Source organism: Salvia splendens, chromosome 6 (assembly GCF_004379255.2).
Source record: "Salvia splendens isolate huo1 chromosome 6, SspV2, whole genome shotgun sequence".
Lineage (NCBI taxonomy): Eukaryota > Viridiplantae > Streptophyta > Magnoliopsida > Lamiales > Lamiaceae > Salvia > Salvia splendens.
The window spans coordinates 35071692-35083941 of record NC_056037.1 but is presented as its reverse complement, the minus strand read 5'-3'; the positions used below and the strand labels follow the sequence as shown (position 1 = coordinate 35083941).

At 44.3% G+C, this 12250-nt stretch overlaps 1 protein-coding gene across 1 annotated transcript; it reads right to left on the bottom strand.

The window, feature by feature from the left end:
• Positions 1 to 4970: 4970 nt before the first annotated feature.
• LOC121806306 (peptide deformylase 1A, chloroplastic-like) lies at positions 4971 to 7662 on the bottom strand. The gene is made up of 4 exons (XM_042206302.1): positions 7283 to 7662; positions 5586 to 5675; positions 5438 to 5505; positions 4971 to 5320 (listed from the first exon to the last, which is right to left on the bottom strand). Exons 1-4 carry the CDS (start codon positions 7628 to 7630, stop codon positions 5080 to 5082), a joined length of 747 nt encoding a protein of 248 aa, XP_042062236.1. The 5' UTR covers positions 7631 to 7662; the 3' UTR covers positions 4971 to 5079.
• Between the last annotated feature and the right edge of the window lie 4588 nt (positions 7663 to 12250).

Genomic DNA, 12250 nt, shown 5'->3' with positions numbered 1-12250 from the left:
AGTGATGGAAAAATTATACAACGAAAATTTAATCTATAGAAAATCACACATGTTCTTCACGCTGCGCCCCCTCGCCTACGTGCCCATACCTCTTCAATCAAATCGGCCTGGAGTGTGACATGTGCTGTCCTTCTGCGCATATCAGTGAAACGTTGGAGCAAATATTCATTACTACGTGGTACACCCATCTGTATCGGCACGGAGGCAACACTGTGACTTGAACTTGCACCATCTTCCGGTGCCCAGCGCTCTGCAGCAAATCCTTATCTTCTATTATCATATTGTGCAATATGATACATGTTAACATAATATTCGCGACATCATTTTCGTGCCAAACTCGTGTCGGGCACCGTATAATGGTCCATCGCGCTTGGAGCATACCAAAAGCTCGCTCAACATCCTTCCTAGCAGCCTCTTGTTTTCGCGCAAAATATTGTTTTTCGGTCCAACCGGTTGGCGAACTGTCTTGATGAATACGGGTCAACAAGGGTATATCTCATCTGCCAAATAGTATCCCATGTGGTACTGCATTCCGTTGGCTACGAAGCTGATTTCTGGACCCTCCCCCCGGCACTCATCATTGAAGAGAGGCGATGACTGCAGAACGTTGATATCGTTGTTCGAACCTGCAACACCGAAATACGCATGTCAGATCCGCAAACGGTAGTCAGCAACGGCTTCCAGAATCATCGATGGACCTTTGCTTTTGAAACCAGTAGTGAACTGGCCTTTCCACGCCACCGGACAGTTTTTCCACTCCCAATGCATGCAATTGATGCTTCCTAACATCCATGGGAAACCGTGCATATCTAGTAGTCTCTGGCACTCATTAGAGGTTGGCTTTCGTAGGAACTCCGGACCAAAGATTTCCGGATCCCCTTACAAAACTGCCTGAGCACCGTTAGACTAGTCGTCTCACCCATCTGTAAGTATTCGTCGAACATATCAGCCGGTCCGGCATAGGCAAACTGCCTAATTGCAGCGGTGCATTTCTGAAAAGTAGACACCCGATCCTGCCAGTGCTATCACTCCGGAGGGTGAAGCACCTGTACCGCTCCTCCAAATTAGTCGCTATATGGGTGAAGAGCCGTTGCGACAATCTGAAACGTCGATGGGAAATCTCGAGTGGGTAACGAGGGTTATCCACAAAGTAGTCTGCCATTAGCCGCTGGTGCGCTCCGCTATGGTCTCGTTGGATGGTCCAACGATGAGTAATCGCACGAGGGAGCGCGGCCTCCACTAATTCTGCCGCCCGCGCCGCATCCTCTTCGTCGGCTTCCCTCTGCACCTCTTGAATCAGAAAATTTCATGCGTCATTCCACAAATCGTCCATTTTTAATACCAGTGGAATCCACAAATTTTAGTGAGAGAAAGTATGAATAAAGAGTTGGATGTGTGAAAATAATGAGGGAAATGAATGTATTTATAGGTAAATTAAATAGATTTTTAAAAAAATGAAAAAAAATTGTCCGCCCCTACCGGCGTGCCACTCACCGTCGCGCTATAGGCCGGCGCGCCTGACCGCGTCCGGCGCGTCCTCGGCACCTAGTTGCCGATCGCCCCAAAAAAAAGCGTCCGCACCGGGGCGGACGCTTCTCCCGCTATAGTTAGTCGCCGCCGCCGCCACAGTTCCGGGGCGGCCAGCGCGCCGCCCCTATAGTGGATGCTCTAAGAGCATCCACAGTGGGACGGATGTCCCGACGGACTTCCCAAAAACATCTCCTGGCACATCATAAGGACATCCCACTGCACTGCCACGTCATAAGGACATCCTACTGCACAATGACGGACATCCTCAAGGACATCCCGACGGACATCCCACAATAATAAAAATTCACAAATTCACAAAATTAAACAATTTACGGAATTAAATAAAAAAATAAAAAAGTACATTTCATTAAATAAAAAAAAGTACATTTCAACAAAAAAAAAGTTTAAACAAATTACATTCTAAATATCAACGACTACCCCTCCGCGTCCATATCTCTTCAATAATATCGTTCTGTAGTCGAATATGGGCTTGTTGTTGGCGCATGTCGGCAAATGCACGTGCTCGATCGCCCTCTTCATGGGGTATCCCATACTTACATTGGCGGTGACCACGCCGTGGCTTGGACCGGCAGCATCAACATCATCATTGGCCCAATCAGTCAGTGCTAGACCTTCATCTTCGACAATCATGTTGTGCATGATAATACATGCGTACATGATATCAGCAATGTTGTCAATATACCACAACCGTGATGGACCATTCACTGCCGCCCATCGAGCCTGGAACACACCAAATGTTCTCCCCAAACCGCGGCTCCGGAACGAAGTAGTCCTCATACAACCGACGGTGTGCAGCGATGTGGTCCCGGGGTACTATAGTTCGACGATGGACGGATACGGACGTCGTCGGAATGCCGCGGAACTCCTGTGTCCGCAGCGGACGTCCGTATCCGTCCCTCCAGCGCCTAATGGCGGATGTCCTGCGCGGACGTCCGCCGTCGTGGATGCTCTAAGACCATGAAAAATGCAAATCAAGCTCCACGTAAACTGAAGATCTGTGCTGCTTACATTGAAGGTAAAAATCTGGCCATGTTCAACACTAGCAAATTCCTTCACTAACTCACTAGCTTTCCTTCCGTACATTTTGCCTCAAATTTCAAAAACGATTCCAACTTTTTGCAGCCAAACTGCAACACAGTCATTTCATCAAACACAATAGGTACAGAAATTCCTCAGCCAAAAACTCCTTCAATCAACAGGATCAAATAAGGAAACTGGAAACGAAAGTGAAACAAAGTCAACAGACCGAAACAGACAATTAAACATGATGAAGAGGTTCACGAGACGATTTTCGATTTTTGAAATCGTGTTGCAATTCAAACTTCTAGAATAAATTATAAGTATCAGAGTACTAGCTAAGATCGAAAATTGAAAGGCTTTCATCCATCCATCAATCAGTAATTACCGTTTTCTGGGCTTTGAAATTGTGGAAGGCGATAGATTTCTGACAAATGTCGTAGTGTGATATTCAGAGCTGACCGAAACAGAGAGATGATTTACGTTCGCAAAGCCTAGTTTTGGCGGGAGATGTAAAAACTTTAATGGGCTGGGCCAAATATATTTTTCTACAAAATGGGCCTAAGATCCACCAACTCAAATTGAAATGACTTATGGATCTCGCAAAAACAATTGAGCTTTTCTTTCCCTTGTCGAACTTACTATAGATTTTATTGATAAGAGAATTTCAGGAAAAAAATTATCAAACTAAATAACCGGTCTTGCTGAGACGACTTTGACTCCAAATAAATGAATTTGCTGAAAGAAATAGATGTATAAGTCATGGAATCTTATTTTATTCACTAACTCGATTTGTTAATTTATTTTATTTTAACAAACCTTCTTAGAACTCCAATCAAACGAGACGACTACTGATAGACCCTTGATCACGGCCCATCGAATAAATATTGCGTAAGATAAACACGATCATCTTGCGGTGTGTAGTGGTATAGTACTCCTGGATCTTACAGATCCAATCTCGGGCGTTCTCTCCATCGAAACGTGGTGGTTCGAGACGGATCCATGGTAGGGATTCGGGGCTGACACCCAGGGGTGCTTTCGTGACCGATGGTGGCAACGACCAACCTTGCGTGGGCGTCGCGACTGGGTCGGGTGGCTCCTTCGCTCGCGCCCCGGTGACAACGGCTATGAGCTTGGCGAGGCTTTCCTCAATTCTTTTGTGAACAGAATCTTGTCGTCGTGCGAAAGATTCGAGGTCGAATTCCGGCGCCATCGGACGTGTGGGTGATTAAGATTTGAGAGAAAGTGGCGTGAAACCTTTGCGAAAATTTGAGAGGACTTTGGAGGTAGTGGTTTGTGGTGGGAGAAGAGTAAATCAATGGAAGCACCAGTTGATAGACCCTTGATCTATCGGACTAGAGCACCAACGATTTGTAGTAAAACGAAGAACAAGAACGATTACGAAGAACAAGATAAACTCTAGTTGAGGTGCTAGGGGGCGATTTCCGCCAGAATCAGAATGAGAACAAGTTTTAACTTTATTTTTCAATGAATCAAAATACTAGAGAATTCTATAATTTATAGAATTATAAACTCTAAACCTATCTTGCTAATCAAGCAAGATAATTAAAATAAAAGATTACAAAAGATATGGAAATTAACTAACTAAAATAAAAGATACTAAATCAAATAAGATAAAGATAATGGAGATGACTATCAGCGAGATTCACTAAATCGAGGACCCTATCAACTACTTTGAAACTTTAGACTTGATTTATATTTTTATATATGTATCACATATACATTTGAAAAAGACACATCAATTTAAAACGAGGCTAAAAAACTATTGTTACGTATGTAATTGATACTCAACGCATCAAATTATGAAACACAGTACTTGACTGAGATTGGTTGATAATTCCAATTTCTGCTCACATTGACTTTTTAGAGGCTTTTGCCTATATATTTATGATTTACGATTGCATATGATTTGTATATTTCATATTGATAACTTTTAGAAAACGATAATCAAAGTCTTTTCAGGAAATTGTTTAGAGATCAATACATTTTCTAAGTTTTGATGAATTACCAGATCTATGTTATTATTCTCCAATTTCCCAAGCTGAGTTACCAAAGCATAGTACTCCATAAAAATATAAAATAAAAATCGATGTTGCTTGGTCAGACTAAATATATTTAGCATTAAGTGTTGATTATTAGCCAAAAATTGTTAGGCATCTTTTATGATGTTTTTAGGTTTAGATTCAAAATTTGAAATTTGATTTGCTTATACGACAGTTATATTATAACATCTGAGCATGAATAAAAAGTAGTGGAGATAAGATGCTGCATATGGTTGGCATATTTGCATGATCAGTTGGAATCATTTCATGTTTACAAATAACGATGTCATGATCAACCAATGCTACTCAAAATTTGAGTAAACAATATCAAGAATCTAATTCACATAACATTTCAAAAATATCACTAATGAAAATGTTTGTCATAGTAAAATTGTGCTTAGTTTTTACTCTTCGGCATACATCATTGTGAGTTTCTTCAAGCAAATGGTTAGCGAGCACCCAATTTGGGGCAACCAGCAGCGAGTGGCAAATCCAAATTTTCTACGGTTCGGAATGTTCTTGGTACCATCTTGTCGACGTAGAGTGTTCCATCAAGATGATCGCATTCGTGTTGAAAAATCCTAGCTTGCCACCCCGAAGCATCAACTTTGATTGCTTGGCCAAATCGGTCAAAACCTGTAACCTCCACCTCTGAGTGTCGTTCCACTATCGCTCTGAACCCATCAACGCTGCATATAATTGAATCCATAACGAGAAACGGAGCTATGACTTTAGCATGTTCCAAGTAATATGTGGTGTGGACTTTCTATCAAAGATAAATTAATTCAATGTTCCCTTCGTCTTACCTCAAACAGCCTTCGAAGAAGAAAGCACTTTGGTTGCCCTTCCTTTTCAACTTTGGGTTGATCACAACCTGCACTAAAAGAGCTTTGGACTTCACCCTAAAATTGAGTCTCATAATCATATCAGATGCTCGATTTGATATTTACATACCAAAAGATCAAAAGGTTGTCTGTTTTGTGCCTTGATCTCTTCCTTTGTCGTATATCTCATGTACTCTATTGTATCTTCCAGAACAATTATCTGTATGCAGACAAACAGAAAAGAACTTTCAACTCTACCAATTCATCAACAAATGCACACACAATTACGAGGAAAGGTTAGTCCAATATTAGCTTATTAATCTTGACCAGACAATGTTATCTTAGTGTTCAGTAGAAGTGACTGATAAGACGCGGGCGTTCCCGCCCGTCTCTAGTTCATTGTTCCTCCAATGCTTATTAATCTTGGCCTTTCTGTAAGATTTTGATTTTGGTATTTGGTTCGATTTCTATTTGTATGTTCGATGTGTGTTTGGCAAGGGAAGAGGCTAAAGCGAAGTGGAAGGGGGGTGGGAAGTGGCGGCCTACGTGCGCACGCAGCTGGCGGTTGTGTGTGTGTGTGTGTGTGCACGGCGGCACTCGCAATAGTGGCAGGTGGATAGGTCGAGTGTCCGGAAAGAACAAAAACGTAATTATACAGCTTAATCTACGAAACAATCAAGGCTACAAAACACCTTACTAATTCTATCTTTGTTTTCAATTTTATCTATCAAAAAGCAGGCTAAATTCCACGAATGTACGTCATGGGAGATGATATCCGCCATTTGTACCCGGAAAAAAAACATTTCCAGTGATGGGAAAGACGCGTGAGCCTCTCGCGTCTTTGATACCAAACACGCGATAGGCTCTTGCGTGTTTAATGATACACACATTAGGCAACTGCGTGTTTGGTTATCACATCCTCAGCAAAATTCCTACGCAGCCGCCGACACTACCATGCAGGCTTCCATGTCTCTCCTCATGGGGAAGGAACAACATCACATCAATCTTGGAAAGGGAGGCTGCTCACCAACGCAGCATGGTGCTGCATGCACCGACTCTATCATGATGGAGGAGTCTATCCTCGAGAAGTGTTCAGCTGCCAAGATCCTTGCCTATACTTGCATGGGGAGTGAGGAAAGTTTAATTAAAATGGCTGAATCTTCATCATTGGGTAGTACACCAAATCAAGAAAGTAACCCTTATTTTATGGAAAAGGAGCAGCAATTGACAGATGGGTATGGGAGTGGGTTTTGTGTCCAAAACAAACACGCATTTGCCTAATGCGTGTATCATTAAACACGCAAGAGCCTCTCGCGTGTTTGGTTATCAGTGAGCCTCCAAAGACGCGAGAGGCTCACGCGTCTTTCCTATCACTGGAAATGTTTTTTTTCCGGGTACAAATGGCAGATATCATCTCACATGACGTACATTCGTGGAATTTAGCCTAAAAACCAGTAACATAATTTTTAAATCTTGGTTTTAGCTCACCAGGGCTACCAAATGAGCCATTAGTAAAATCATGATTTTTCATATTTCTTCTACAATATGAGAGAGATTAGAATAAAAGTGAATGTAATTGATGAACTATAACAGTTCAAAAGTGTAAACCCTAACTAATTTCTGCTCCAATTCAATCGAAGTCGTCCAATCCTACTTCCCTTTCCAAAACCTATGATTCCATAGTGACTACCTAGCTTAACAATTCGAATCAAATCAGAAATTCTCCCCCAATCTGAAGCGCAGTTTACTAAAAATTAAGTACTACTATCAATTTCATAGAAGAGGCGATTGAATTAATTCAGATGAAAAATGAGGATACTAACTAACCTTCAAAGGGATGCCAATTTGCGGAGCAGCGAGGCCAACCCCAGGCGCCGCTCTCATCACCTTCACCATCTCATCTATAATCTTCTGGATCCGCTTCGACCCGATTTCCTCCGGTCGAACCTCCTGAGCCGGTTCGTGGAGGACCGGGTCGCCGGCTTTCACTATCTCCGGCAGCACATCCTTCTTCTCGCGCATGCCCAGGAACCACCCAGCTCGGGCTGCCGAACCGGAGCTCCGGTCTCTTACAGGAGGTCTGAATGCGCCGGGTCGGGTCCGCGAAATGGGTTTGAAGTAGTGATGAGTCGAGGGAAGAATGCGGTGAGTGAATCTTTGAATGGATAATTCCATTGCCAAGCCAATTTCGCAGCTCTTTCATTTGCATTTGCATTTGCATTTTATTTTATTGTTGAAAATAAACAACTGGGCCTGATCCTGATATTAGTATTCCATTTTTGGTGGGCTTTAGTTTCTTTTTTAGAAAATTTTGTTTACGCACTTGAATTTGAAATTACATTTTGATCTTGAGTTTCTATCTTAGAAAATCTTGTTTTTCCCACTACCATTGATGGTAATTCATTTCTCATTATTCAGTCCAATATCCACCTAAACTATCGATGCTCACATTTATTTGGTAACCCATACAATATAGTACTACTAGAATATTAAAATTTGTTATCTAAAAAAATTTTATTTTCGTGAAATTACAGTTATTAACACCTGCTCACAATTTTCAAGTCTTAATTAATGGATACTTAATTTGATCCAATCATACGATATTGACGAGTCGTTTACGATTAAAAAAACATGATTAATGATCAGATATTTCAAAGTCAACTTCTTTGACTTTCGCTTATCACTATATCAATATGATTCAACTAATATATTTTGAAAAAAATATTCTGATCCGGATGATGGGCATTGCTATAAATAATGTGAACGATACAACGAATATGCATGGATAAGATCTATAAATATATAATAAAATTACATTTCTAATAATTGATGGAACTGATTGCATTGGCATCAATTTACATTTAATACGCCATTTCTTTGAGATTTAAGCCCATCCCTTCAAATTTAAAGCTATCGCGATACATTAAATGCGTGCATGCATGATTTGAAAAATAAACGATTTCATATATAAATAAATTGAAAATGAAATACTCCATTTTTTTAATTTTTGTTTTAATTTCACGTCTATAAATACAGCCATCCCAATTAAGTAAAACAATTACAAATCATCTTCAAAGAAAGAAAGCACCAAAAATAGCTAAAATGAACAGTTCCATCAAATCACCCTTTCCCTACCCAAAAATCAATGAAAATGGAGAAGAAGTGAACGTTGCAAGAACCATGGCGTTGAGAGAGAAAGGTGAGAAAAAAGTGGCGCCACTGTTAAGGCCTTATTACCTCAACGTGATCGGCGGCGGGGTTGCGCGGCGATCCAACGATAACTCCGGCGTCCTACACAGGATCGGCGGCGTCTTCTAGCAGCGGCTGTGCGCGGAGGATTCTCCGTCGGGCAGCGGCGAACTAGGTTTAGATAAACTCACGTATTTTGTGGGCAAATATTGTAATTCTTATTCATTCGTAACTTGATAAACAAAGCCCTATTTATAGACTAAGGACCCTAGGGTTGGTTCGACTCCTAAACCTAATGCATCTCGGGAAAGAACCAACAAAGAAAACCCGAAACGGAGCTTATAGATATGCTCGACTCATTAAAATAACTAAGTTACCAAAAATAAGAAAGACATAAAAAGGAAATAAAATCTAAAAGGAAAAAGAGAATCCTAATTCTACTTCGCGACGTAATCGCCGAATCGGAGAGGCGCGCGCCGAACTCTTCTTCCCCTTGTTGTCGCGACCGACGTCTGCATGTCGTTCTCGGCTCTCGCTGATCTTCCCTCCGATCTCTCGACGTCGCCATGCAGATTTTCGGCGTCGCCATGCAGCTCGGCATTGTGCTCTTCGGCGTCGCGCAGCTCGGCATCGTGCAGCTCGGCGTCGCGCAGCTCGGCGTTGTGTTGATGCGGTGGTTGCCTGGGAATCGTATCAACTCCCCCCTCCATAGCAACCTCCTTGTCCTCAAGGAGCACATTTGGAAACTTGCGCTGCACTAGTTCCAGCGGTTCCCACGTCGGCGACTCAGTTCCATCGGACCAACGAACCAACACATGCTCCAAGGGTCGATCATCGTGCCATAACATGCGTCTGTCCAACACCCGGACCGGATAGACAACCGGCCGATCTCCAAAGAATTCAGACGGCAGGTCCATGCCCATTCCCGAGTCGTTGCCTGCCACAAACGCGCGAAGGAGGCTCACATGAAATACGTTGTGGATCCTACTCCCTTCCGGCAAGCGCAATCGATATGCAACTGGTCCAATACGCTCTAATACCTCAAACGGGCCATAGTAGCGACGAGCTAGCTTGGCCGACCGTGGACGAGCCACCGAGTGTTGCCTATATGGTTGGAGCTTCAATAGGACCAAGTCACCCACCTTAAACTCCAAGTGGCGACGATGTTTGTTAGCGGATTCGCGCATACGCTGCTGTGCGCGTTCCAAATTTCGCCTTAACTCCACCAATAACTCCCCTCGTTGGCGTATCAATTCCGCCGCCTCCGGTGGCGTCGACCTCGAAGGTTCCGCAAAAATCAAGCTCGGTGGGTCCCGGCCATAGAGGGCCTTGTACGGAGACATTCCCAAGGCCGCATGATGGAAACAATTCAAAGCCAGCTCCGCCCAAGGTAGAAAATTTGACCACTTGGATGGGCGATCGGCAGTGAACGCTCGCAGATACTGCTCCAATCCCCTGTTCCGTACCTCCGTCTGACCGTCCGATTGCGGGTGGTAAGCCGTTGAGAAGTTCAATTTCGTGCCACTAAGCCGCATCAAATCCTTCCAACATTGGTTTAAGAACACCGAGTCCCTGTCCGAGACCAACGTCTTCGGAAAACCGTGATGGCGAACAACTGTATCAATAAACACATTGGCCACTTTTATCGTATCAAAATTCGTCGGCAATGGGGCAAAATGTGCATATTTAGACAAACGGTCCACGGCCACCATGACTACAGTGTAGCCCCGTGATTGCGGCAAACCCGTAATAAAGTCCATGGAGACATCCTCCCACACTTGGGACGGAATTGGTAGCGGTTGTAACAACCCTGCAGGCTTCTGGGTAGAGTACTTCGTCGTCTGGCACACCACGCAAGCTTCGACGAACTGCTTTACCTCCTTCTTCATATTCGGCCAGTAAAAATCCGCAGTCACGCGACGCAGCGTACGCTCGAACCCAGGGTGGCCCGCTGATTTCGAGCTGTGGTATTCGATCAATATAGGCGTCCGTGCCGATGAACGTGAGCTCACAAATATTCGACGATTGTAGTATACCAGCCCGTTCACCAATGATAAATGCGGTAGGGCCCGCCCCTCCTTTATGTCCCTCGTGATCTCCCGCATCTCCGGGGACGAAGATGTTTCCCGACGAAGCAAGTCCACAAGGTGCGGAATAGGATGGGACGCTGCTGTGAGGAGGGCGCACGCGTGCGCTGCTTCGTCGCCCTCGTCGGCGTCCGAGGTCGTGTCTGTGTCCAGGTTCGCCTCGGCTGTCGAGGACGCGTCTGCGTGCAGGTCAGGCTGCTCGGCTTCCTCGCGGCGGGACAACGCGTCGGCTGCTCGGTTTGTGCTCCCCTTCTTGTACTCAATACGGAACTTATATCCCATGAGTTTGCGCGCATACAGCTGCTGATCCGGCGTTTGCACTATCGCATGGAGCAATTCTTTCAAGCTCCTCTGATCACTCCGAATGACAAACTCCCTCCCTAACAGATACTGACGCCATTTCTGCACTGATTCGACGATGGCATATAATTCCTTGTGATAAGTGGACGCGACCCGTCGTCGCGGACCCAGTTTCTTACTGAAGAATGCAATTGGGTGATTGTCTTGGAGTAGCACTGCCCCAATGCCCGTGTTCGAGGCATCCGTCTCGACGCAGAAAGTCTTATCAAAATCCGGCAGACGAAGTACGGGGGCTGTCGTCATTGCTCCTTTCAGGTCTAAGAAACTCGAATCTGCTTCCGGGGTCCATACAAAGGCATCCTTTTTCAACAGATCCGTCAAGGGAGACGCAATCAAGGCGTATCCGGCTATGAAGCGGCGGTAATAGCCGGTTAATCCCAAAAACCCGCGAAGCTGTCTCACATTCTTTGGTTTCGGCCAAGCCGTCATTGCACTAATTTTATTTGGGTCTGCTTTAAGGGATCCATTGCTGATCAAGTGTCCCAAATATTCCACGGTCGATTTGCAGAAAGAGCACTTTGATAATTTGACGACGAAACTATTGGTCTGCAGAACCATCAATACTGCGGACAAGTGTTCTTCATGAACTTCCATAGTCGGGCTGTAAACCAGTATGTCGTCGAAAAAGACAATGACGAACTTTCGTAGCATAGGTTGAAAAATCGCGTTCATTGCCGCCTGGAATGTAGACGGGGCATTCGTCAACCCAAAAGGCATCACCAAGAATTCGAAATGTCCGTCATGGGTACGAAAAGCCGTCTTAAATACATCTTCGTCATGCATCCTTATCTGATGGTAACCTGATCGCAAGTCAAGCTTGGTGAAAACACGAGCTTTACCCAATTCATCAAAAAGCTCGTCCGCTGTCGGGATAGGGAAATGATCCGGCACTGTGGCGGTGTTCAGCGCACGATAGTCGATGCAGAAGCGGAAGGTGCCGTCTTTCTTACGAATAAGGAGTACCGGTGAAGAAAACGGACTGTTGCTTCTCTGGATGATACCTTGCTCGAGCATCTCTTTGACCTGCCGCTCTATCTCGTTTTTCTGAAAGTAGGGATAGCGATACGGCCTGACGTTGATTGGCTTCGTGCCTGGCAACAAATGTACCCGGTGATCATAGGGGCGTGACGGAGGCATCCCGGATGGCATGTTGAACACC

What these genes read in the sequence shown, in the direction of transcription:
- LOC121806306 (XM_042206302.1), bottom strand. Translation starts at nt 7,630, where the DNA reads ATGGAATTATCCATTCAAAGATTCACTCACCGCATTCTTCCCTCGACT. An exon ending in GACAACCTTTTGATCTTTTG is followed by an intron (nt 5,506 to 5,585) that starts GTATGTAAATAT and finishes CTTTTAGTGCAG; the next exon opens with GTTGTGATCAACCCAAAGTT. An exon ending in TTCTTCGAAGGCTGTTTGAG is followed by an intron (nt 5,321 to 5,437) that starts GTAAGACGAAGG and finishes AATTATATGCAG; the next exon opens with CGTTGATGGGTTCAGAGCGA.